The sequence below is a fragment of the Enoplosus armatus genome, chromosome 2 (assembly GCF_043641665.1).
Source record: "Enoplosus armatus isolate fEnoArm2 chromosome 2, fEnoArm2.hap1, whole genome shotgun sequence".
Classification (NCBI taxonomy): Eukaryota; Metazoa; Chordata; class Actinopteri; order Centrarchiformes; family Enoplosidae; genus Enoplosus; species Enoplosus armatus.
Window position 1 is genome coordinate 2,377,196 of NC_092181.1, and position 26,565 is coordinate 2,403,760.

Sequence of the window (26,565 nt, forward strand, 5' to 3'; positions counted from 1 at the left end):
GTTACTCACTTTGAATAGTAACCATTTGAGTTATTTGGCCTAAAACACTTTGGTACAGCCCCTCTTCCACTCACTCATGTTTTGCTTCTCAAATATGAACTCTGCAATGAAATGCTGCCAATGAGGATAAGAGAGCGCAAGAGTTATTGTGGGATTCTTCTTCTTTTCTTTGCACAGAGCACCAGATGCCTGCAGGGAGAATGAGTGGGCCCTGGCCAAGTCAAATACCCAGGAAACACCTCTAACACGTGCCCTGCACTGCTTCAGGAAATACTACAGAGAGAGAGGGGGGAGGGGGGGGGCTTGATATGATGTGAAGTTTTACAACTGTCATTTCACAATCAAGTCATAGCAGAGGAGTGTCAGTCCTGCACTTCAGTGAGATGAGAAATGTCACATCTCTGTGGGTGAAGGAGGCCATACAGCAGTCATATCACTGCTGATGATGAAGGAATACAGGGTGACTGCTTCATAGTGATTTCTTACTTTTCACTTGAAAAATTCATACGTTTTCTGTACTTTGATGTTTCTTTTTTATCTTGTAAGTCATTTCAGAACCCGTCTATGCATAGTGGAGGTTTTTGGTTACAGGGTACAACTTTCATCAACCTACACGTAGATGTTCCTCTGCAGAGATACGGAAACACACTGACACACATGCACATACTGACAGCTCACGCTGCTTTGGCCAAATTGGTTGCATTTAACTGTAATTGAGTTGATTGGCTTGAATTGAGTTCAGAAAGAGTAACATGAAAAGAGACCTGTCAGCTGAAAAACCTCCATCACATCATCTCCAGAGCACTTCTGAGGACAGAAAAGGGGGAAAAAAAGGTCCAAATATATGAGTTTCAGTTACTGTACCATTAGACAGATACACAAAAAGACCACCAACAAAAGGAGTTGAAGGCCAGAGAAGAGACGCTCTGTATACTCCTTGAAACCTGAATGTTGCAGCTCACAGCCAGCAAAATGAAACCAATGTGTACAAAGCTGGTAAATAACTGGTTAACCTGTGAGAAACATCAGAATTTCACATTTGAGCCCACAATATTAACACTCTGCCTATTTTATGTTGTCCTTGTCCTGTAACCAGCGTGTGTTGATTAGGATGGTAGGGCTGGTATTTATAGGATTTTATGAATGAATGAAGTGAACCTTGATCAAGGCTGAATTACCAACTGGGCAAAATACCCTTTGGCCCCAGACCCTCAGGGTCCCCGTAGGCCCCATATTCAATTGGTTTTTCCAAACTTCATTAGTTTGTAATTGACTGTAAATTATATTAAGTAGACGTGATTAAATGTGAACACTAAATATATATTTATTTATTTTATTTTGAACGTGTTGTGCAATACATGACAGAGGGGAGAATGTCGGGCTATGTTTAGCATGTGAACTGCTTTCAGGCCTTCATGCAGTGAGGAGTGAGAGGCTGAGTGCCAGGTCTCAGCGGCCGCTCAGAGAACTGCATGAAGTGGAAGGAGGAGGAGGAGGAGGAGAGAGGAAGTTCTCCAAAACTTTTTTTCCCCCTGAAAGGACTCTGGAGAAGCTCCGTTAGTTTTTCAGAGGAAGGGGATCCGACCAGAAGAAGAAAGAAAACGCAGGGGGAGATAACGTGTCTGAAAGTCCGTCCCTCCTTCTGTTTTTGCCTCCTCACATGAAAGGAAACAGGGACGCGTGTGTTTGTCCCGTGTGTTTTGTTCCTTCCCGGACTGAGAGGACTTACACCATCAGAGGCGATGAGATGTGAGTGAGCTATGCCTTGTGGAAATGGACAGACTTTATCCAAGCGAAAACATGGCGTCTGCGTCCCGAGGTTTAGCTTCTTTTCCAGTCTGCTTGTGGCGCTCTGCTGCCTGGAGGCGTGGGGCTCCGGGCCGCAGGGGGACGGCGGCAGGAGTTGCAGCCCCTGTCCCGTTAACTGCAGCTGCGCGCTGGCGGGGCCCCAGCCGTCCTGCGTCGTCAACTGCTCCAACGTCGGGCTGGAGAGGGCCCCAGCTGCGGCGGACATCCCGCTGGCCACCAACGTGCTGTAAGTAAAGTGCCTGTGGAGGACGGGGATGCACGGCCGAGGGCAGCCTACGTGAAACAGGTTTTAATGGTTGAGGGGGTTTAAACCTACTCGCATGAAAATGAAAAAAGTACTAATCGGGTACGTTCATGCCAAGCAAAGAATACGCTACGTTTTATTTTTCCACTTTATTTTCTTGTTGTTTTTTTCCCCACAAATTTCTAGATTTGTGTTCATCTGTAACTGAGAGAATGACAGATATCTTACTCTAGGTTGTGCTTTTTAGTTATGTGTTTATCAATCATGGAGCTGAAACAGTTCATCGATTGGTCGATTGACAGGAAATAAATGAGCAACTATTGTAATATACTATATACTATTTAAGCTTTATCATTTGAGTCTCTGGTGAAGCAAAAAAAAAAAAAAGAGCCAAATATTTAGCTGGTTCCAGCCTCTTAAATGTGTATATTTACAGCTTTTCTGCATTTTTGTATCAGTGGACACTGGACATCTTTGGTTGAACTCTGGGCTCTGGGGGTTTCACAACTTTCTGACCCTAGACTTATGATTAATCGAGGCAGTAATTAGACGAGAATCGTTGGTTGCAGCCCGAGTCATGCATAGGCCCTCTGACAGATGTGGTGTTTGGATTAACCAAAACAGCATGTGCACTAGTGAAGAATGTTAAAAACAAAAGACAGAAAAATATTTTGAGAAAACCATTTGCAAAATTTGGATACACAGAAAGATGAGTAAGACTTGACTTACAGGTTTCCTTTTTTTTGTGTGGCGCAGGCCTCTGTGAAAGACCAGAGTGCTAGTGACACTGCATGTGTGTGTCTTAGTGTGTGCATGTGTGTCTCAGTGTGGTAGTTTAAATGAAGCTGGTCACCAGAGAAGTGAACCTGGTGTCTGTGGTGCAGATCAGTCTTCAGCCTCTGGTGCTGCTGCAGCAAGAACATTCTGTTCTGCGCAGACGGAAGACATATGTTATCAATTATTTATTTCCCCTCACTCTACCTTCTCTTATTCAACTTAAAGATTTGCCCTACATAGCAGGCTTATAATCGGTGTTTTGGAACTTGCTTAATTCAGAGACGAAATAAGCAAATGAATATTGTTCAAATGAGGTTTTAGAAGCAAGTACGTCTCTGTCAGCTGAAGTTCCTCACAACTAAACGCAGTTATTGTTTTGAAAGTATTTCAGCCTGCCCTCTCATCTCAACAGGTTTCCTTAATATCACTTGACAGTTAGTGATAGTATTTGCATTAGAGAGGCAGAGTGCTCGGTTAGGTGCCATGTTAATTAGAGACCCTGCAGCAGGATCTGTCTCTAATCATGTCAGACCCCGTTGGAGGGCTAATTGCATCAGTCTAGATAAACCTCCTTGGTCCTACCGTACCAGCAGAGGCCATGCGTGGAGGTGACCGACTGAACATTCCCGTCATCGCTAATTTGGCCTCTTGTCTGCTGCTCCCGTCCTATAGGCAGGAGCAAGGAGTTAAAATCAGATATTTTGCTTTTAATTAACTCTGATTTCATGGCCGAACGTGGCAGGAAGAGACATCCAGCCACGATCCAGTGGAGAACTTAACAATGTTCATTTTATAATGCTGCAGGCAGTGCTCGGCCTGTATTACCTATCCACTCATTATTTAAAGAATTTTTAAAAAAGGACCTTTACTTGCAGGGACTTGTCTGGGTAATGGCCAGGCTGTCTGCAGCAGTGAGATGTAACGTGTTAGATAGTAAGCTCGCCACTTTCTCACCGTCTTATTATAATAACTAATAACAATAACAAAGTCTATTTGTATAGCATTTATCAAAACCACACTGCTTGACAGTGCAGCATGTCTTGCAGTGAATCAAACTGATGTTTCAGGTATGAGAAAATGGAACATCTCACAGCAATGTTTTTACATTGGTAACAATAATAAAAACATGCTCCCTGGATATTAAAGGGTCAGAGATATGACTTAGAACTCCCTTATTCTTTAGGTTTCATCTCCATAAATATGAACCATGAATCAGGAGATGAAGCAAATGCTTACACGGTACATTCTTGACCATTTTGTTGAAGATTGCTTTTTATGCACATTTATGTAGTTATTTGTTTACTTTTGATGAATAAACCGTATGATGCAGTACTGCAGATCAGAATTACATTTTTGACAGACTTGCATTGAAGCTCGCGCTGGTGCGTTGTATAACCCACACATTTAGTTTAAGCACGGCCGGCATCAGAGTTCACTTCACAGTTTCAGCAGAGGCAGGCGCATATTGAGCGTTTCTTTTCTGTGGTAAAATGATGAAAGCTAAATTCTGAGGTTTTTCCAACAAAATCAGCAACGCGACGTGACCTTCGCGGGCTTCTGTGATTCTCTGCTGGTTGTGTACATGTGTGAGAGAGGTAGAGAGTGAGACAGAGGCATGATTGATTTATTGCCGAATTTCCTTGATTTTTCATGCAATTCATTGTTGTGTAAAGACATTTAGACCACAGAGGCAGTTATTTAGCCAGAAACTAATTATCTTGACTTTAAATTTGTCTGTAATCGTCTGGCATTTATTAGAGGCTAACTTACAGTCTAGATGTCCTGATTCCTGATTATAAAAGGGTATTTCACCAAGGTTTAAAGATACTGAGCTGTTACTGCTCCATTCTAACTTTGTTTAGTATGGGGAATATGCGCACATGCTCTGTGGGCCTTGATGGGTTTCCATTCTTGTTTTCTGTTTAATGTCACAAAGCTGTTGGCAACCACAAACTTTACTGCTACACGGTTTTCATTTCAGTAAAAAGCAACAGATTTTCATCTGATGCACTGAAAGGTTAGACAGTATTAAAAAACTGAAGCAAGAACAGGTCACCCAATGAGAAGCAATGCTGTATCCTCCTCTGTGCCCCAATACCTGGCCCTATACCTGAAAATGTTTTAGACACGCCCCTGGTAACCAACATCATTCAGTGGTAGTGAAGTTTTTTAACATACTACAGAGAGCAGCCGGAGAAAAGCGTTCCCGTTACACACCAGTCCATCTGTTCCAACCCACACACATAATAAAAATCTCTTAGCACTTCATACAGACAGTTTATGCAACTCTGAAGTCACTTCTGGGAAATGCTTGTGGAGTCTCTGTAGCCGTTGTTTAGTATGCAGATTGCTGTGACACAAATCACCATGGTGCTGTGTCCATCCTGGGACAGTAGACAGAAAGTGAAGAAGAAATTCAGTCAACATCTGTCTGAAAGGACGCAGTTCAGAGCACAGGGGTTGGTGTAACACCACAGATCAGTTCGGCAAGAAGTCATTTAATGCATTGCTCGTTTAATTACTGGCTTGGTCAATAGGTTATAAAAACAAATGTTCCTGCGTACTGATGATAGCAGTTATCTGCTGAGGCATTAGAGCCATACAGTGATTTCCACATTTAAGCCTCCGTTCAGCTAGAAAATAACCCAGAGGCCATGTCAGAGATGAAGTACATCCAACACATTGGAGAGGAGTTTTTACATATATTTTTTTGATAAATTACGGAACTAGTCCAGAAGACTTTTCATAAAGGCAAAGAGACGCCCACAGATGCTTTGCAGGAGCTGGAAAACAAACATGCATTCAAACAGAGGAACAAATTACAAAAGATTAGATTTTTGTTTTATCTTACATTGAGCGCAAACACATGAGGTGTGCAATATTTGTCAGGCTTAGCTCTGTGTTGTCAGACTTTTAGGAGTTTTATTGTACACATATTAACTTAACTAGAAAGGATATGGTACTGTATGTAGGGCGAGTAACAAAGTAAAGTAGTAGTTTCCAAATGAACTTTCCTCACGCTGTTGAAGACCGTGTCTGTCTTGGGCAGTGCACCCTTTACCTGAACTGTAAACACACTCGCGGTCTCACACACCACGGCCCTATCTGCCCCGCTCGGTTACCATGGCACCGAGATGCATACACACACACACAGACACACACAGACACACTGCAGGCGTGGCAATGTGCTTTCGATACAAGTCTATTCACAGGGAGCAGTTTTGGCTTTGCACTGGGTCATGAGGCTTCACAGCTGTCAGACAGACAAGACTCAATCTGAAATTCTCCCACTTTTTTGTGCGTTTTCTAGCTCTCTTATCTCTCATTGTTATTATCCGTACGGCCACCTATACACACACACACACACTCACTGACTTTAAGGAGGTGGGAAAGGAAAGATTGAATGTACCGACCATATGCGAGGGAGAATTTGTTGTGGTACCATGGCGATAGTAACTAATGGCATCACTCACAGAAGCAGAGACATTCCAGAAGGTCGTAAATAAGAGAACGAGAGAAGAGACGGAGAGAGAGGAAGACGAGGCAGTTCCCATGCTCTCCTGTGTGTGTGTGTGTGTGTGCGTGTCCATGCACTTAGTAACTTTTAACTGCTGGTAACAGAAATGTCTTGGTTCATTATTAACTCACTGAAGTGGTGATGGTGGTTACACGGTAGGCTGTAGAAGGAAGTCATTTTCACAAGTAGGCCTCTGTGTGTGTGTTTGTGTGTGTGTAGGTGATGCAACATTCACTAGACTGAAGTCATCCTTTTTGTCTTTGGAGTTTTATAAACTCTTGTGAGTTTGTAGCACTGCAACTCCTTTGTCACTCAACACCAACACAAGTGACACACTCAGGGACTTTGTTGTGCACGTGTAGGTATCACGCACTTACAGTAGTTGGCTGCAATTCTTCCTGCCAAAGCTCTGCCAGATGTGTTGTGTTTCACGGACAGAAAAGCCTGAAAAAGAAACTGATATACAGACTGGGAACTAACAGGGTGACACAAGGATAGAATACAGTTGCCAGTTGTCTTGGTTGGAAGCTATTTGTTGTCCTTCACTTTTAAATAGTTTGAAACTAAGTCTACTTAAAAACTGCCTGAGCTACCTATAAAGCGTTACTTTTTAAAGCATCCGTCTAGTTAATTAAGCTGACTGTTTTCACGTCAGTCTTATGATTACATTACACTTTGATTACCATCAGTCACCGCCTGCAAGAGTTCATTTCACGCAAGGTAAAAAAAAAAAAAGAAAAATTGCCCCAAGATAAGAACATGAAATGTGCAGTAACATCAATCGTGTTGTTCGTGCACTGCAATATGAAGGGATGCTAAAATAACTGAGCTAAAAGCAAAAGCAAAAATGACACTGATGTTCTTTAAATTGATAGTCTACTCAAAATGTATCAAACACGCATTGTAGACTTGAAAAGTGGCTGTAAAAAGTTTGTAGTTTGCTGATCGACAGAACAGCGGATGTGATCAGCTTGAATTCATTATATTTCAGTGGATTCCAATAGTGACACATTTTCACAGTAAAAATATCCACAGGATCTTACCGCATTTTGGGGAAAGTGGACAGTGGAGAAGTGGATTGTGTTGCAGGAGTGGTTTGAAGAGTAGAAATTATTACCCTTGGAATCCATTGAAACGGATTCAACAGCCACTTTCACAGCCACCGTTTACAACTGCCTCCAGAGGGTTAGAGTGTTTGATACCCAAAACAAAGCTTTTGGGTGGAGTATCACTTCAATAAATTACTAGATAAATGGACCTTGGATTTGTACAGAGGGACAGTGTGTGAATAGACATTACATATCACTCATATACAGTATAACCGAGGTCATTGAGTGCCTTCAGACAGTATAACATGCGGCGTTGCAGCTGTATGTAAGAGTCTGTATGTAAGAGTCTTGCTGTGCAACAGAGAAACATACTGTGAGACAGCCACAGGACATAGAGCAGAGAGACATGAGTTAAGCATGATAGGCATCATGGCAGCTTTAAATGACGCATGTCGCTGTGCTCAAAACAGCCTGTCTTCTGACCCCAAGGCTTTATGGTAATAAGGTCGTCCAGGGTTTCCTACATCAGACCTGCATTAAAGATCTATTTTGCATATTGCCAAGCAAGGCTGGCTGGTGGATACTCATGAGGAAAGCACTAACAAGTACGTTCTGTGTAAAGTGTGATATCTGCATCTTATCTTTAAAGCAAGGAGGGAGGGGAAACCCGTAGAGATTCGATCTTGATTATACAAACTCAGGCCATTTTTCACCTGTTACATCTCTTAATAATCAGTGCCCTGTAGATGATTGTTTTGCATGCAGCCAATTTGAAATGTTACCCTTTGGACTCGACAAAACAACTTAACCCGTTGTCTCCCTGTTGTTGCTTTACCCACAGAAAGAAGTGGAGAGAGTGATAATTGGATTTTGCTTTTGCATTTAGATATAAACAGCCAAGACAAGAGTGTCTGTGTGTGAGAGAATTACAGAAACACACTCCGTTTGTACAGTCTGTTCACACTGGGTGCAGAGAGTCACAGACATAAAGATATCGCTGAATAACGCTCGGCGTTCTGCATGGGCTAAATGCTAACAAGGGTCTTTGAGGCTGAAAATGGTTTGATTCTAAACTGTGGCACTGCAACCCTGCCAAAAGTCTAATGAAATGCAAGTCACCAGTGTGTTTCCTTTTCATTCAATGTCATGACATAATTCAAATTCAACAATATAAAAAGCCAGTTTTGCATTTTCACTTTCATGTTAAGGAACTCACAGTGTCTGCCAATACTGAAGAGGAAATATCCCCATGTATCGTTTTCTGATGCAACCTTTTCACATCGAAAAAATAAATGCAACTAAAACATGATCGTGAGAATAAGGAAATAATGCAAACCCCCCCCCCCTATTTGTAAGTCCACAGAGGATGTGGATCTGTGTAGGCGGGAAGTCTACAAAAGACGGCACTTGAGTCTTATTTATTTCATGCCAGTGAACCTGAAAGCCACACATGAAACAAGCAGAGAGAGCAGAAAGCACAGGGAACAGATACAATACAGGAAGCAAAAGATGAAGTTCTTGGTGTGGTGGACCAAGCGGAAGTAGCTGCCGTCTTCACCACGGGTTGACCTCTGCGCTGTCAGGGTGGCTGAAGCTTTGCTTGCCTTGATGGTGTTGGAGCCTCATTTAACTGCTGGGTGACAGACTTCATCATTGTGTTCTCTGCTCTCGCTGCTGTTTGCTTCTTCCACTGCATCCTCACTCACTGGGCTCTCTGCTCTTTCTGTTTCACTTGTTGCATCAGTTTATGTGGAGCTTTCCACTTTTACAAACATGAGATAAATTATACTACGGAGCTGCATACACAGCCTAATTGCCTGGAGCCAAATGCATAAAAAAACCATGTGTAGAAGCGAGGCTAGAAATGTGCATGTACACATAATCACATGTAAGCCGTGCTTATATTATATTAAACAGTACACAGATTAGCCATCCATACACACATACTGAAAAGGCTTTTGGTTGTTGGTTTTGGTAGCAGCATGGCTCTATGGATGGCAATGTTGGTTGGTCGGTTGGTTCTCCTTTTTGGTCTTTTTGATAATTAACAACAAATTAATGATTAATGATTGCTTTGTGTATAGGGCTAATAAGCAAAAAAATAGCATGCTACACACTCAACTAAGATGATGAATGTGAGATGTGTTATTTCCCCCCATTTTATTTGAGTGTGTAAAGTGTCCATGGCATGAACCATGGATGTATTAGAAGATCCACCAGAGAGCCCAAAATAAAAGAATAAAAAGGTCTTAATTAATTAAGATAACATACATGTAATGTTACTACTTCTTGAAAATGTTAGCTTAGCATAAGTTGATGGAAACACTGAGACACACTGATTAACATTAACATTTGCTTCCTGTATGGAAATTTGCTTATGAATTGTGCAACATTTGGGTGGAAACATGTTATCTGCCAATGCTAAAAAGAAAATGCAATTGAAGGAATTGAACAAAGCAGTTTGGAATTGTGGTCATATTTGTGACATAAAAGAAATGATAATTGCGTTCAACATTTAGCATTTACTTTGCATGTTTCTGTGGCACAAGGGGGACATTAATCAAATTCAGTTGGATTGTCACTGTTTTACATTATCATCTCTCAGTCACACATCCATCCTGCCAAAGTTTATGTGTTAATTGCAGTCGTCCTTTACATTTTAATTTCTAGATTTCAAAAGGCTGGGGACCAGATGTATAAACAATACAAACACACAAAAAGCGAGCATATTTTCCACACAAAGCCGGTATATATTTATACAAACAACACGCAGGGTGAGAATGAGACCAGGTGTACACATGAATTTTTAGAGTGCAGAGGAGGATTACATACGTTTAAATAAGATAATAGCCATCATTATTCTTTTACATCATTGGCACATACATAATTATGTATGATTTTTAAGTCTACACGCCTATTTACAGAATGCCTATTAAAGGCACATTTATAAACTTTTATAGACACTTCACAGTTTTTGTATAGCTTAAACATAGTAGTGGAAAGGTTTCCTAGAATGCGTTATGCAAAAAGGGTAGGTATAATAAGCTGTAGCTCCGGCCTACACCTTTGTTTTTTTTTCCTTTTAATTTCTTTGTAATTTAATGCCTTTTGTTATCTAGTTATGTCTATATGCATTCATTTTGGAAAATGATTAATAAGGACCGAAATAAATGATTACTACTACTTACTGATTGCTCAATTTTACTGTCCTATTTATTTTAGTTAGCTTTTGGTGTTTTGCCTTTGACATAATTTTATTTCTGTGTTTATGTTCTTTTCATTTGTTTGCTATTTTATGTGACTTCTGTCTCAATATGTTGGTTGATATCTTAATGTTGGTAATTGAGAAATCACTGCTGATTTGGAAGACACTTTTGTTCAAATCGACACAAGGGTAGATTTTAGAAATGTGTGCAAGATGCGTCTACACTGTCTGTGTAGCTGAAGTGGAAGCAGGTCGCACTACACCATTGTTTACTCAAAACATTTGTTTCCATTTGCTGCCAAGTTGTCGGGGATTGTTACCAGTTTTTCTGATTCCTGGCATTTCCATTCAGTTTTTCTGTGTGCACATTCATAAAAACCAGAAGGGGGAAAAAAATCAAACTGGACTTTTGCATTTAGTGATTTATTTTATCCCTAAATAATTAGTTAGTGAGTTAATGCAGTTTAATGTCAATAAAATATAGTTACTTGTTTCAATTTTTATTGAAATTATGCTTGATTGAAATAATAACTAGTTGTTTTTTTCCTTTCCGTAGTCACACCCTAGAAGTGCTGCAGGCCTGAGACCCATTTCTGGTTTAAGCCCACAGTTTATGACTTCAAGATATGTGGGACTCACAGTTTCGTTTACCAGTAAAAGAGTGAGCAATGAGCAAGACAGTGTTACAGGATTTTAGTTTTTTCGGCATGCATTGACAGCATGTAAAAGTGTGTGTGTGTGTGTGTGCGTCCTTCTTGAGTGAGTATGTTAAACCGCTGCACACAGCTGCCCTTCACTTGCCAGCTGGACACCAGACGACCCAGGCAGCAGCAGCTGGAAAAATGGACAGAATGTTCTAGAGGAGAGGAGAGGAGAGTGTTTGTGACCCAGCCAGCCAGACGGAGAAGCAAAATGTTATGCTTTTTAGACCAAACTTTTTCAATCAACACCCCCTTCTCCCCAACTCCTCGACCCATTCCCAGAATTTCATGCTCCCTCTCTTCCTGCAGTAGGGAAAGTACCCAACTACTCCTGAGACCCCTCCCACCCCCTCACCCCCCACTTATGGCCCAGGCATGAGGTGCCGGCTGGCAGCTCTCACATGAATCAGTGTTGGAGGAGAATGGCTGAGCTAGGACAGTCGGCCATGGGACAGACAGCCCACAGTGGGGCGATTGTTCTCCAGACTGTGTTGCTCACTGCTGGTTCCCCCAGTTTATCCTCTGCTTCCCCTTCACACCTGCCTTCTCCTCCTGTAACTCCATCATCTTTAACCCCTCCTTTACTTTCGTCCTGCTTCCCTTCCCATCAGACTCATATAGGTCTGCCCAGCATTCAAACATAAACAAAGCAGCAGAGCTACAGAGGGAAAAAAAGGGGAAAGAAATTGGGAGAAGTGACTGGGGGAGGGAGGGAGCAGCAGAGGAATCAGTCAGGGAGGCTGAGGGGGATGAAAGCGACCACAGAGCAGTCTGTGTTTAGTGGGTTAGTGGAGCGCTGGCCTTCACTTACAGGGACTTGGACCACTTCGCCACCACGATGCAGCAGATAGCAATCTGTCCTACGATCAGACCTACATCACAGTTTTCATCACCAAACTCAGGGCATTTTTTCTTCTCATTTTTGTGCAGAGGGAAGACAGATGAAGTCAAACATCAATCTTCTTTAGTGGCTTTCTTTGTCTTTTTCATTTCTTGCATCTCTCTTCAGATTGATCTTTTCCTCTCTAGAGCCCATGCCCACTCCCCTTCTGTCGTTCCCTCTGCCTGAGCACAGACTAGTCTGTGTGTGTGTGTGTGTGTGTGTGTGTGTGTGTGTTCTCATCCTCCAGCTCAGAATAAGTGGCACCAGACAGGCCTTATAAGGAGTGGTTAGATCATTGGCCACACCGTTAGTAAAACAGAACCATATGTGTGCTGTGTGTGTGTGTGTGTGTGTGTGTGTGTGTGTGTGTGTGTGTGTGTGTGGCCTAAAACCATGTGTGTGCAGAGGTAGCTCAGAGAACGGGAGCCTGTTGCTAATAGACATGGTGAAGGTCACATTATATGGTCATGTTAAACACACACACACACACACACACACACACAGACACACTTTCTCTCTACTTAATCTCTTCTTGTCTATGCAGTGTCGCCCCTTAAGGTCAGAAAGAACGTTTTTTTCTTGTATACAGTCGAGTTGCGCACACACACACACACACACACACACCTGGCATTGATGTTGAGGCGAGGTGTCAGCCTTATGTGTGAGTGATCAGCTCGTGGGTAGAGCGTCTTAATGCTGTCCTGTTTCGTCCGCTGATGGGTTTAGCAGAGGAGAACTTTCTCTCCCTCTCTCTCGGTCTCCATCTTTCTTACACAGCTTGTCTGGAATGTACAGATGTTTCCTTTTGGGAATGGGCGTCCTGCTCTGTTCACACACACACACACACACACACACACACACACATAGGAAGAGAGTGCGAGAGAGGAGAAAGGGGAGTACATTCCCATACACTCACATACACATTTTCCTGTCTTAGAGTTAGATTTTTAAACACTCCAGGCCAGCAGTATCTCTCTCTCTCTCTCACACACACACACAGGGCTTTTTGTCCTCTCTCAACCTCTGGCTTCTTGTCTCCTGGCTTTCATCTTTCCTTTTCTCTCGTCGTTCTCACGTGCAGCTGAGGCTTTGCTGTGAAGGCACACTTAGCTGGACTCTGTCCTGCTTCCTCCTCAGCTCACCTCCACGGCTCATGTTTATCCACTGGTGTGTCACTGACTCCAGGTGAGCGAGTGATGACACAGTAGTGTACAGTATGTGTGCATGTACTACATGCTCATTAGAGCTGGACCAATAAATCAGCCAGGCTTATATATCGGCCGGTATTAGCTTACTGCAGATATATTACTATTGGCACATATTTTGGTTGATTGAGGTTAATTTTTGACAATGTCACCATTACGTAGTTTGTCCAAAACTCTACTATTGGTCAGGCTCTAAAGTGCATTTGTATTATTGTCCAATAATGCTAAAAAGAGCATCACTCCTGGAAGTATTTTTAAATGAAACTAAGAAAATCAAATGGCAAGAAGAAAGTGTCACAAACGGAAACTCGGTCTCTGCAACTAAAGGTCACAAAGAACATTTCTGAGTTTGAGTAATTCCTTAGATGTCATGTCAATTACTATAGTGAACCCTGTCTGCCGGTTCTCACTGTGCTGCTGGTCTTTCACATCTGCGTCCCTCTTCACTGGGAAATGAGGAGGAATGTGTGAAAGTGAGTGATTCTGATTGTGTTTGAGAGCAGATCTTGGAAACGCAAGGGGATAAAAAGACTGAACCTGCCATCGTCTTGACATAAGCTGCTGTACAGTAGACTCAATAAGGATGACATTTACAGTCGTTTTCTCATTAGCCATCCTCTTCTGCCTTTCTTTCACAGCTTAACTCACCGGGATTTATTTCTTACTAAACTGACAATTAATCCCAGTAACTCACAAACTAATCACTAATCACAAAGCTGGATGGCATCATTTCACATATGGTTTCATACTGGTAAGCCTTTCGTGACTCAACAAGTGTCATTGGAACATCTTATAACTTAAAGGGGCATTACACCAATTTTACCCCTAAGGGTCTGGTGACTCATCATCATGGGGAGAGCTTCTTATTCTGTGAAATCGGTCTTCTGTGGTCCTGGAGGGGCTTTGTTTCTCATGTCTGAGAAAATAACCCTGACGATGTCACAGTGGTGTCATCAGCTTGTGCTTGGAGACTTAACATTTTTAACAAAAAGCCTGTATTACGAACTGGGGGCATGGGGGCAAGAATCATACATATTTTTGATATTGGTTGCATTATGGGAAATGTAGGATCCAGTGATTTTGGAGCTTAAATGTAGGTGATTATCATTATTTAATGTTGATAAAGGAAGCACATGTTACTTGGTGACTTTAGGGTCAAACACACACCATGCAATCATTTTGACCCCAGTTTGAACGTGGTCGGGGGGAATTTGTTATATATCATCCCCTCTCGCTCCACACATCTGCTGTCACTCACTGCCATCAAATAAAAGGCAAAAAGACAAAGGAATCACTGTACATGCTACTTTATGAGTTGGGAGGAACTAAGAAGTAAGTTCACTGACCTTTGGGCTGATGAAAACATTGACTGAATGAATGGGAAAAAATAAAAGGTCACCAATTTTAAACAGGACAATTTTTTGTAGTTCCTAAAAGTTGATAGTTATGATATATGACATTTTTTTTACTCGACAACAGCTGCATTATGGTTTGTCTTTGCAAAGAAAATATTACCAGAAAATCCTGTATTGTTCTTAGTATTGTGTTCTTTGGCACATCTCGGCCCTATTTAGTGTGTCTGGTTTTATTTATCTCCTCTGTTCGTGTGAGCTAAATGTTTCACTTTCTCTCTCCTTTGCTCTCATTACATTTCCCAGCACTTACGCGATCACATTATGTGGTAAATTACTCGCAACTTCTGATGATATTGTGTGTTTGTGTGTGTGCATGGAGTCATCCTGCCCTCACACGCGCTTTAAATGTGGATATGTTGGTTTGTTCCCGCAGAGATCTTTCCAAGAACCACATCTCCTCCCTCGATACCAGCCTGCTAGAACGTCTCACTGGCCTCCGAGAGCTGTGAGTACACACAGCACTATATAATGTCATCTACAGAACACACAATCCATCTATATGCATCTCTGTCGATCTATCTAACTGTATATATATCTATATATATATATATATATATCTTTCAGGTATCTTCAAGGAAACAGGATTAATGTCCTCCCCAGAGGAGTATTCTGCTGTGGGCCTCTGTCAACCCTGTGAGTACAAAGTCTAGAGAAGATGAGGGCAAACCCAAGGTCAAGAGGAGAGGAGAGCAGAAAGGGAGAATGAGGAAGATGAAAAGAAAAGCAGCAGAAAGTAGAAGTAGAAAGCCTTGGTTTAGTCTGGATGTAAGTAGGCAGAATTCCCTGGAGTAAGCTAACTCCAATGGAAAGCATTCACAAAAAAACACACACATACTGTATACTGCACACACACCCCACACGTGCACACACACACACCAATCACAGCACAATTGCGTTCAATTACAGCTTACTGCTCCAGGCTCCCACTACCTCCCTCTATCCCTCTCTCCATCTCTCCCTTCCTCCATCCATTACCTTATTTCTTCCATTGAATGGGCGTTTAAGCACATGTGTGTGTGATGAGAGAGGACTGTGGTGGTTTCCATCAGTTCCTTCCAAAACCACCACACAACGGCCCCATTATGTAGCCTACTGGATAGAGGAGAGAGGGAGGGGGAAGGAAAAGCGAGAAGAGAGAGAGAGGAGCAAAGAAAAAGAAAGAGAGGCATGGAAACAAGGCAGATAGGCGGGAACAGGGGAAAGAAGGAGGTAGAAATATGAAAGGTTTGACAGCTATTACTCAGCACCTCAGTTGTTTGTTTTTGTTTAATCATTCACTTATGTGTCATGTTATATATCTGAGTTATGCGAGTCATTTTTGTGTAAAGAAGACGTGAGAATGTCCTTTTCTTTGATAAACACAAATCTAAAAGTCATTTTGCGTGACTGCATCAATTCGCAATTGGGTAATAATGTAGTGCAGTGTCACATATTCATTCATCCAATGACTCAATTATTGGCTTCTAGTTTTTTAGTCAATGACAAACCCACACCACATTTATCCTGCCAAAATGACAGTATTATCGTAATTGCCACAAATCAGTGCAAGTCAAAAAACTCTTGTTTCAGTGTCAGCAGTGATTTGTCTGTTTGTTTGCTTTCCATCAGCGATTTGAGCAGCAACCTCATCACCACCATAGAAGAAAGAATATGCGACAACCTATGCAATTTAACTCAAATGTAAGTAGTCCCAGTTCATTATTGTTCTCTCTGTGTCTCTGTAATTTTCATCCACGCATGTATAGAAGCATATATGCACAAACACAAAGACACACATCTGATCACACATGCTTAAATAAGCAGAATGTTTCCAGTTACCTCGCCTACACACGAGATCAATGAAGCTCTATTTCAGACTGGAGTGGGAAGTAGTGAGAAGTGATTATTCCTCACCAGGTCTTTAAATGAAAACGTTTTCTTCTTCTGCAGAGACTGTAATTGAGCGAAGCTAAACGGACTAGCCGGTAATAGGCAGATAGACACATAATGTTATTGTTCTTTCTGTCCTGTCTTTCTTCCCCCCTTCCATCTCTTGCTCCACATATTCACCCTCTTCTCCCCTTGTCTCCCCCGATATTTTATTTCTTGTTTCGTCTGTCATGCCCATCTCCATTGCTTATTCCTTTCCCATAATTTACCTTCCTACCCTACGTCTTTTTATCTCCTTGCCTTGGCTCTTTCTGTCTCTTACATCATTTGAAGGATTACACCTTTTTGTTTTATGGCGGACATTTTCATTTAACATTAGTCATGGTTATTTGTTCATTTAGTTGTGCCAGTTTCAGGGTCCTGTATTGTGACATAAACAGAGCAGAGCCGCCATTATTGTCATTATACCTGTGCTATTTCTACTATGCAAGGCCGAGATGTCAGCCATGTAAAAAGTTTGTAAGTAGTTAGCTTATAACGCTACTGACTAAACGCAGCTTGGCACTGACACATCCTCCAGAAGTCCGTTGTTATGGTAAACTGCAAGCTCTTCATACGTAATAACTCTTTCTAACAAAATGTATTGGTGGCTAACATCTAAAAGGATTACTTTATTTTTGTTGGAAGGTGTAACTATTTCTCAGCTTTCGGCAGGAGCTAAGTATTAGTGTTGTTAGACGTTAAGACTCATTTACTGCGTAATTTCAGCACTTTGTTGAAAACGTCAACTGCTTGCCTGAGGACATTTTCACGTAGCTAACGATAGCTAATCACATTACACTCAGAATGTACGGCCATCTTTGTTGTAGCTTGTTTCTACAGCTTTTATTAACAGTGCGGCTAACCCCACCAATCCTCGTCTCCTCCAGTGACCTGAGCAGTAACCCCTTCGACTGTGACTGTAAGCTGTTCCGGCTGGTCAGCTGGCTCCAGGAGAAAGGGGTGAGAGTTCGACGCCCGGACACCATGCTCTGCAGCCACCCTCCTGAGCTCCGCCATCAACCCCTGCTCAACGTCAGCCTGCTCACCTGTGGTATGAAACAAACACACACACACACTAATGCAGACGCTTGCACATGTTACATTTACATGTCATAAAAATGACAAATCTCAAAAAACTGTTTGTTTATTTGTCAATGGACCCAACCGGTCTTTTCAGATTCATGTGTGCCATAATACAAGTAGTTGAAGGATTTCCTTGACCTAAATTAAATCTCTCTGGCAAGCTCAGCTCACGGAAAGAAAGACCTCAAGCAGGGGCACTTGATGATAACTGCACAGGCTTATCTGCCAAAAAATGCGTAACAAAGGTGAACTACTAGTTGTATCGTCACCTTCCTAAAATAATGGCCTATGTCATTTTTTGACAAAATGATGCTGGCCACCTCTGGTAAAATCGCCTGCATCCTCAGTTGAACAGATCAAGCGAGTCTACCCCTGTAGTATAATGGCCTATGTCAAGAGTGTGACTTAGGCCGTTTTATTTTGCCTAAGTCAAAAGACAATGTGACTTGACAATGTGAATTTTACAAGCTTTTCAAGATGGCGGCTGCTTCAGGAAGAACGAAAATCTACCTAGCCACTGATGTTATTTGCATGATTCAGGGCTCGTCCCCTATTGGTAAATGATGAGGTTTACTATAATATAGGCTAGGCTATAAATATTGCTTAGTTATTTAGTCCTTTTATTCAGTCTTTTTAGTCAGCATTTTAGTCAGCAAAATAGCTAAGTCCATGAAGCGAGCATTGAGCGAAAGGCTTTCTGTTAACTCTTTTCATCTACAGTTTTTCTCTTATTTTTTCCACATTACATGATCTAATTAAGAAAGATCTGAATACCGTATTATAATCTAACAGCTAGAAATGATGTGTATAACTAAAAAATTACAAAGGATCCTAACCCTTTACCTTTGTGTTTTAGTAGTCATCTATTGTCATAACCTTTTTGAGTGAAATTATTAATAAATATCATATATTCAATATTTGGTTCAGTTTTTTGTGTTTTCTGAAAAACCTGAAAAAATGACCATCGAGGGTGTCGATATGTGCATAATACAACCTAGGAGGAGGACATAGGAGGAATAAACTGTTCATTAGTTGACCTTTTTTTATCTCTTTTGCTGGTTTGGACAGAGAAGGCTTGCTGCTGATTAAAATTGTATTTGCACCGCATTGAATTAGTTACAAAATCTTTATTTCTTCTACAGGTCTGAACTATGCAGCTTGTCTTGAGGACAGCAGCAGTGGAGGAGGAGGACGGAGCGAGCTTGTTATCTTCTCTTCCTCCACACCCGGAAACTTCACACGTGAACAGTGTAACAGTGTGTGTTTTGCTGCATCACACCGCTACGGGGGCTTGGGGGCAAGGCACGAGTGTCTCTGCAGCACAAACTCAGAGCCGAACTTCATCAGCGAATCTCAGTGCTCTGCTGCCTGTACAAACCCTCATGTTATGAAGGTATGCAGCACACAGTGGTCAAGTGTTTGCATAGTAAAGAGCGGCTTCTAATGGAGACCCACTTTAGTGTAGCTTCCTTCTCTTGCTTTGCTTCAACTCTTGTAAATGCCACAGTCAGGATTTCCTCTAAACCTTCCTATAACCTACAAACAACTTCCCCTCTGTGGCTTGACTGACTTCCCTACATCCTCAGATTCAGTTTCCTGCAGAACTGCTGTTGCAAATCAAGATTTGTTTATTTTATTAGAGCTGTTCATTTCAAGTTTTTATTTAAAACCATAAAATTTAAAAAATCTTAACAATTAACAGTAAGAAAAGTTATATTTTACCTTTAAATACTTCTGCATGTTAACACAAAAACCTCCTCTTCCTCACATGATTACCTCTCTTCACAGGAATGTGGGTGGACTCTGGCTCATGACGTGTTTGCGGTGGACTTCTCGGTCTCACTGAAGCGTCTCCCGCTGCAAAGTGTTCACGACAGCATCAGTTTCTCCGCCGCCTCCTCTGTTACTCCGGTGACACTGTCCTGGGACTTTGGTGACCTGTCATCTCGGGTCAACACTACAGGAACCGGGGTCACCGCAGCCACTCACAAATATGGACTTCCGGGACATTATGCGGTCAGTTTGATGGCCTGGGCTGGACACAAGGAGGTGAGGGAGAAACAAACAGGAAATTATTTATTTTTTCTGTTTCATTAAACATTTTTTTATTATAACATTTTGTTTCACATTTGCATGTGTTCAGGTCTCTGCACGCGGAGAAGTGAGCGTGACACTTCCTCCCAGACTGGAGCTGCGCTGTCCACCTCTTGCTGTGGCCAACAAGAGCCTAGAGTTCACACTTGTCAGCTGGGGCGCTGTTGGTGTGGATGTAGACTGGAAGATTACAAAGGATGGCGTCCACATTGCCAAAGGTAAGATACACCAACACACAAGCTCTGAGCAGCTATTGACACTTGGCTGATCGGCCGTCTATAAGCTTATCAGGAAATGGTGTTTGACTCGTATCTCCTTGTGGTAATCAACAGCAGATTCATTTTGTCTCTCCTGCTGCAAATCAGAACAGTAGCTCTAAGGCTCTCTATGGGTTTTATCAAGAAAATTAACCCGATAAATGTCTCAAGAGTCACATCCGTCTTTGGGGTTGAATTGTTTTTCTCTGAAGGAAATTCCAAAAAGCAGTGAGAAATACAGGATTTGTCTTTTTTAAAACCTCCAATAACTGATATTTTTGGCCACTTGGGGGCAGTTGTGAACACAACATTGACATATTATCAAATTTTAAGTTGATATGGTGAACTTGTTTGCAAACAGTTTGTTACACACGTCCAGCAGTTTTTGAGCAAGAAATTCAATTGTCCTTTTTGTGATGAATGAATTTCTTTTAGCTCTGTTTTTGGTCTCTATGAACTCCAGAGGGCAATATCTGCCTCTTTAGCTGCTAAATGCTCCACTACTGTATGTTAACTAGCTATTTTTTAGTTAAAGCAGCTCTCTGCTGCTGCCAAAAACAACAGTACGAGAGCAGCGAGAGTCACCCAAAACACTGAGCTGAAACAAGCTAAAACAGAACTGAGGAGGATAATTGTGACTTTTGAAAGCTTCAATAAGCATCTAGAAGTCAAGTCTATTGAGGATCTTCTTTTTAGCAATAAAATAATGATTCTGTATTTCCATAATGTTGCAAGTGTGACTTCAAACGATCTGGTCTTCGGTCATATGAATGTTTCTGTCCTCTGCCAGCCTCCCCTCACTGTCCAAAGGATGGGGTGTACCACGCAGAGTCCTCATGCTGTTTCCAGATCGTTCCAGGGGAGTTGAGCTGGACAGACGCTCGACAACAGTGTTTAGACCGCGGCGGGGATCTGACAATAGTCAGGAGTGACGCGCTGCGTAACCTGCTGGCACACAAAGTCACACAGTGAGTGTTTCAGTCTATATGAGGTGGAGAAATGGGGCCTCATTGTTTCTCTTTGGGATTGTTTGTTTATTCTCTGTTTTTTCTTAATTTGTGATGTCCTCAAACTGAGACAGAAAAATAATTTCAGTGAACATTTTCTTCAAGTACTAATGCATTATCATACATTGTATGCTCTCAATACATAAATAGATATACATATATAGATAGATGTCAGTATTCATACTATGTCAGTAGAAGAAAGAAAGTTGTCAGGTACAGAACAGATAACCTGCCAGTGCTGCCACACAATGCATCCTCCCTGTTTGCCTGACACACTTAATAGTTCTCACCAGGTTGCAGTCTGTCTGCAGAAGTGACAGCCAAAGACACATTGTGACAGACATCAAATGCTCAAAACAGATGTTGAGCTCTCAATCACGAAGGGCATGGTTTGGATGGGGGTACAAAAAGTGTGTTTGTCTTGCTGCTCCCCTCCCGTCTGTGTGAACGTTGAGGCTTTTTTGACAGAATGTGACTCTTTGTGTGTTCAGGCATGAGGATGTTTTCAAGGGCAGTACTTTTTGTTATTCATTACTTACTGTTTATTGCCTTGAAGCTTAGCGCATTGATTCTATGCTCTGGTTTAAGGGTCCTTTGTTTTTTGTCATCTATTCATTAATTTCTATTGTTTTTCATTTATTCCCTGGCTGTGTAAAAACACTGAAATTGCTGTTTTTTCATAGTATTGTGTGTATGATGTGAAGAGATCATGACGTCATTCTTAGCCATGGTAACAGTATCTTAAAAAAATAAGTCATGCTTCCTTACTTATGTGTCCGTGTGATGCACCATATATGGACATCAAGTAAGCTCTGGATTCGGTTTCGCTACGATGAAAACGTTTCTGGCCTTACGCTGGTCTGAGGGCCTCCAGTGTTTGGTGTTTAGGTCAGAGAGGGTTGCAAAAAACACATCTGTAAAAGCACAGCTGCATTGTAACTTTAACACCCTGGGAGGAGGAGTCCACAGTTCACGGTGTGTGTGTGTGTGTGTGTGTGTTAATGTGAGGATAGAGGCCCTGCCCTTGTAGAATGAAGTGGATGAGAGGAGAAAAAACCTGCTGCAGATGGAGCTTATCCCCTCTCTCCTCCTCCGCTCATGTGTTCCTCCACCCCCTCGCTTATATAAGTAGCCCGTTTTTTTGTTTTTTTTTAATTCAGTCCTTGTTTTTTGCCACAAAGACCCTTTTTTCTTGTTCCCTCTCTGCTTGTATTTTTCAACCCCTGTCCGCTCTTTCAGAAGTCGTTTTCACAGATGTAAGTAGCCGGTCAGCAAGTGTAGACAGGTCTGACCGGATCATAGTGAGTCATAGACTGACTTTTCTTTAGGAGGGAAGACCATTTTGTTTTCAGTTCACAGCGTATGACAGAAAAAAAATTGAAGCCGGAGGGAAATGTGCAGTCCATTAGTGGACTCATAGAGTGAAAATCCAATTTATCTGTCGTAATGACAGGGACGTTCGAAATATCTGACATCCACTTTGTAACATCCCCATTGGGGTTCAATCAAAGCCCATTTTCATGCTCTCTCTACCCAGCAATCATTGATTGTTGAAGGCAAGCTGTCACATAATTCACAGACTTCAATGTCACTTGCTGAGACCCACATTGAATCAAGTCTGGATGTTTTGTAAGGAGGTTTGTGCAGTGAGTTGTTCCATCTGACTGTACAATCACATTCACGAGGACATTTGTAAAAAAAAAAAAAGAAAAGAAATCATGTTTCCGTCTTTTCGTCATTCACCCCTGAGCTGCATGTGAGTCTTGTCTTAGATTTGGTAATGTCTTTGTGTCTTTCTGTGTGCGTTTCAAGCAATGGAGCCAATCTTCCAGCCGTCAACAGCCACGTAGCTACTTGTCAAGCAGGTGCTGTGTTGATCTGTGTCTTACCTGTCTATTCCCGGTCTAGTGAGCGAGGTGTATGGCTGGGCTTGAGTGATGTCGACTCTCCAGGAAAGCTGCGCTGGGTGAATGGCTCAGAGGCACCAGAGATCGAGGAGGGCCTGCCACCTCGTTCCTCGATCCCCCACGGAAACATATGTGTGTCCCTCGACCAGCGTGGTCAGACCAGTTCACACCAATGCAACGCCCAGCGGGCCTCTGTCTGCCAGTACAGACCCCAAGGTAGGCTTGACATATGCACATAAAAATACGGAGCAGTTAAAATGCCTAGAAACCCATAATCAGAGGAAGAAAATTCAAACTGAAGCACAGATTCAATGCAAATGCAATTTCCCCAAATCCCTCTCCGCCTTACTTGTTTGGGCAAAGAGCAGCAGTTTCAACTTTCTTCACTGTCAATTTAATGTAAATTAAGTTGTGGCACAAACAAGAATACAAAGTAAAAGCCAACAGCCTCCTTCATAACTAATCACAGGCACAAGACTGGCTCCCTGAAGCACTATTTATAATTGGAGCATTAATACAAATTGCTCCTTGTGTAAGAAGCACCCAGAGACTGTAATTTTCAGCATTATGGTTACATCAGAATATTTGATTGCTGCCATTTTCGCAATGTGCAAAGTGTTAACCACATCTAGATGTTAAGTGGCCAACATAATGTGGGTGAGTCGGTGTTCAAAACATGTTAAGAAATAGGCACAATCTCAGTTTGACTAGCTTTGCCTCCAAATACATGTTGCTGGATGTCTACATCTACTTATAATGTGCCCATGCACAACCAGGAAATTCAAAAGTAGGCTTCAGTTATTTCGTCTGGCAGTGTTAGATTTATATTGCACCCATTGCAGAGTCAGTAAGAGGCGTCTCTGGCCTTCTGATTTGGTTATTATCGGGAAATAGAACATGTTCTGCAGTTGACCTCGGGGGGTACTTGTCAGTCTCATAAAGTAAGACATGATGTAACACTTCACCCTGTGCAGAGGGAGCTCAAGCAGAAGTTAAAGTGGACTGACCACGTCCGTCTGCTCCACTAATGAGGCAGAATTCCTCTAAAGAAATGTATGCTGAAATTCTGCGTCACATGTTAAATTGAGTGTATATGTGTGGCAGTTCGAACTTCATGTGTTTATGTATCTATCTGCCTGCCTGTCTAATTGTGTTTCTTTGGTCCAGTCTGTCTTTGATTTTGTCTGTGTGTGCAGTGAGCAGATTCAGAACTATGTGTTCCTCCTTCAGCATCTTCAACAGTGGTTTTGTTTAGTCTCTGTCCTCAGAAGTTTGTTTTCTCTCTCACCTCTTCCTCTCTCTCTTTCTCAAAGCATTTTGTAACAGTGTGCACTGCAGGTGCTCCATCATTTCTTGTAAATTACTACTACTACCTCTCTCCTCCCTCCTCTTTTGTCACCTTGACTTAATTCTGTTTCTGCCTCTACAGTGCACGTTCCAGATGCAGGGATCTACATGGTGGGCCTGGCTGTGTTTCCCTCCCATAATCCTTTGCACCGCGCCCCATCCACTCCACTCTCTACTCCACAACCTCCCAGCGGTGGCATAGAAGTGAGTCTCAGCTTGTTTATTTAATCATCGTAGTCTTCTGCTCAACCTGTATTCGTCAAACTTTCTGTCTGGTGTTCTCTTTTTCACTCAGGTGCTGTTGTTCCCAGCTCTGAGCTTCATTCAGGCAGGTCGTCTGTCCTCCCTAGAGTTTGTCACACAGGAGCTCAGCTCACAAATCCATGTTCGATTCCAGACCTACAGACCTCACTGTCATTATCCCGGCCTGCACCTGCTGCTACCCAGTGAGTCAAACACAGAAACACACTCTCCCACACACACACACACGACACATAAACCATCTGCACATTCCAGGTATCAGCAGGTGTTAAAAAACCTATAAGCCACCTGCACCCACACCTCCAGTTAGACAACAACACACACACGCACACACACTGGCCAGCCTTGTCTAAAGTTGTTAGGTAGGTGAACATGAAAGACAAGTTTGAATGGAGACAGAAAGTAGGGCAAAACAGGAGAGGAAGGAAACAAGACCAATCAAAGTCACCTTCTTCTTTCACTTCTCCATTGAGACATGGCAGCAAAGCTGGCCAATAGACAGACAAGCAGACAGCGGATACACATGCAAGATGTGTGAACCAGAGATCCACAGAGAGGCGAGTGGCTTGTTAAAGATATGAGAGCATGCTTTCTGTGAAACTTTCATGTGGACTTGTGAATGTGTGTGAATGCAGTCACAGGGGAGGAGACAGTGGAGATAGTCAGACAAAAGTTTTCTCTACCCCACTCGGAGATGGATAGCTAATTATGTTCCCACTACAAATACACACACATCTTTTACATTCAGATTCCACAAGTGCACACTGTGTGGCTTGTTTTGTAGAGATACAGTAGTGGCTTGATTTCATCTCTTTGATCCAGCAGCTTTAACCTGCAGTTTTGCTCCATTATGCTTGTTAGATGAAAGAACGTGACGTCAGGCAAAACCACAGTTACAAATCAGCTTCAGATTCTGACTTGTTTTTGTTGTCTTTTAGCACTTCTCCTTAAAGTATCAGTATTCAATCTTTTTTATCTGTATATACCCTTTGTTATTGAACTGAAAAAATAATTAATGATATATAAACAGACTACATCCAGTGGTGTGACAGTGAAATGCTTTTAAAGTACAATTTTGACGTGCTTGTACTTGTATACTTCTGCTCCACTACATTTATTTGACAGCTACAGTTACCTTTCAGATAGGCCTACAAAACATGTGATCAGCTTGTACAATACGATGCATTGTTATGTAAACTACCCAATAGTATGTAAAATAGATAGCTATGTATTAAATAGTGAGGGGGTAGAGACTTTTAAATTAAATTAGCTCCACTTCCAGATACGACATTAAAATGCTGCCACACAGGGATGCATCCGTAATAATCCAATATTATAATATAACAGGGCCAAACAGGTGATACTCTTATACTTTAGCTACATTAATTGCATTTAGCATTTACTTTTGTAGTAAAATTAAGAATGCAGGACTTTTATTTAAAAAATGCATTAAAATACATCTTGAGTGCCTGGAATTTAAAATTCCTGATTTGTACTTTTTATGTTGTACACCATTTGTGTTGTTCAGGTAGTCTACCTAATTAAGGTGGTGGGTAAGGGTATAAATGATTAAAACAAGATACATCTTGTGTCTCAGGTTGTGGAGGTCCAGCGTGTGCTCCGGTGGCTGTTTGTGTCCCCAATGACACCAGGAACAGTGATCCGCCCTCCTGCCCCCAACTCGAGCAGTGGTGTCCCTTCCAGCGTCGGTGCCTACCCCTTTCTAGTCCCTGCCAGCCATCTTCCTGTCCTAACTGCACCCAGGCTCACCGCCTGCCCCCTGGGGCGCTGAGGCCCCGATACACCCTACAGAATGAGGTGGTCTTCACTCTACCAGCAGGACCAGCTGCACACATACTGGTGAGAGTTTTCATGCTTTGGACATGAAATACA

General features: G+C 42.1%; 1 protein-coding gene across 1 annotated transcript in view; it reads left to right on the forward strand.

Annotated features, from left to right (window-relative positions):
• The first annotated feature begins 1,673 nt into the window (after positions 1-1,673).
• The window catches only part of pkd1a (polycystic kidney disease 1a), a 57,371-nt gene continuing 32,479 nt past the window's right edge, over positions 1,674-26,565 (forward strand). The window contains exons 1-12 of the mRNA XM_070916873.1: positions 1,674-2,035; positions 15,179-15,250; positions 16,414-16,485; positions 17,604-17,767; positions 18,942-19,192; positions 19,588-19,848; positions 19,943-20,111; positions 20,941-21,118; positions 23,066-23,280; positions 24,494-24,615; positions 24,707-24,857; positions 26,270-26,532. Coding sequence (XP_070772974.1) covers positions 1,761-2,035; positions 15,179-15,250; positions 16,414-16,485; positions 17,604-17,767; positions 18,942-19,192; positions 19,588-19,848; positions 19,943-20,111; positions 20,941-21,118; positions 23,066-23,280; positions 24,494-24,615; positions 24,707-24,857; positions 26,270-26,532 — 2,193 coding nt within the window. The 5' untranslated portion in view covers positions 1,674-1,760. The remainder of the gene's footprint in view (positions 2,036-15,178; positions 15,251-16,413; positions 16,486-17,603; positions 17,768-18,941; positions 19,193-19,587; positions 19,849-19,942; positions 20,112-20,940; positions 21,119-23,065; positions 23,281-24,493; positions 24,616-24,706; positions 24,858-26,269; positions 26,533-26,565) is intronic.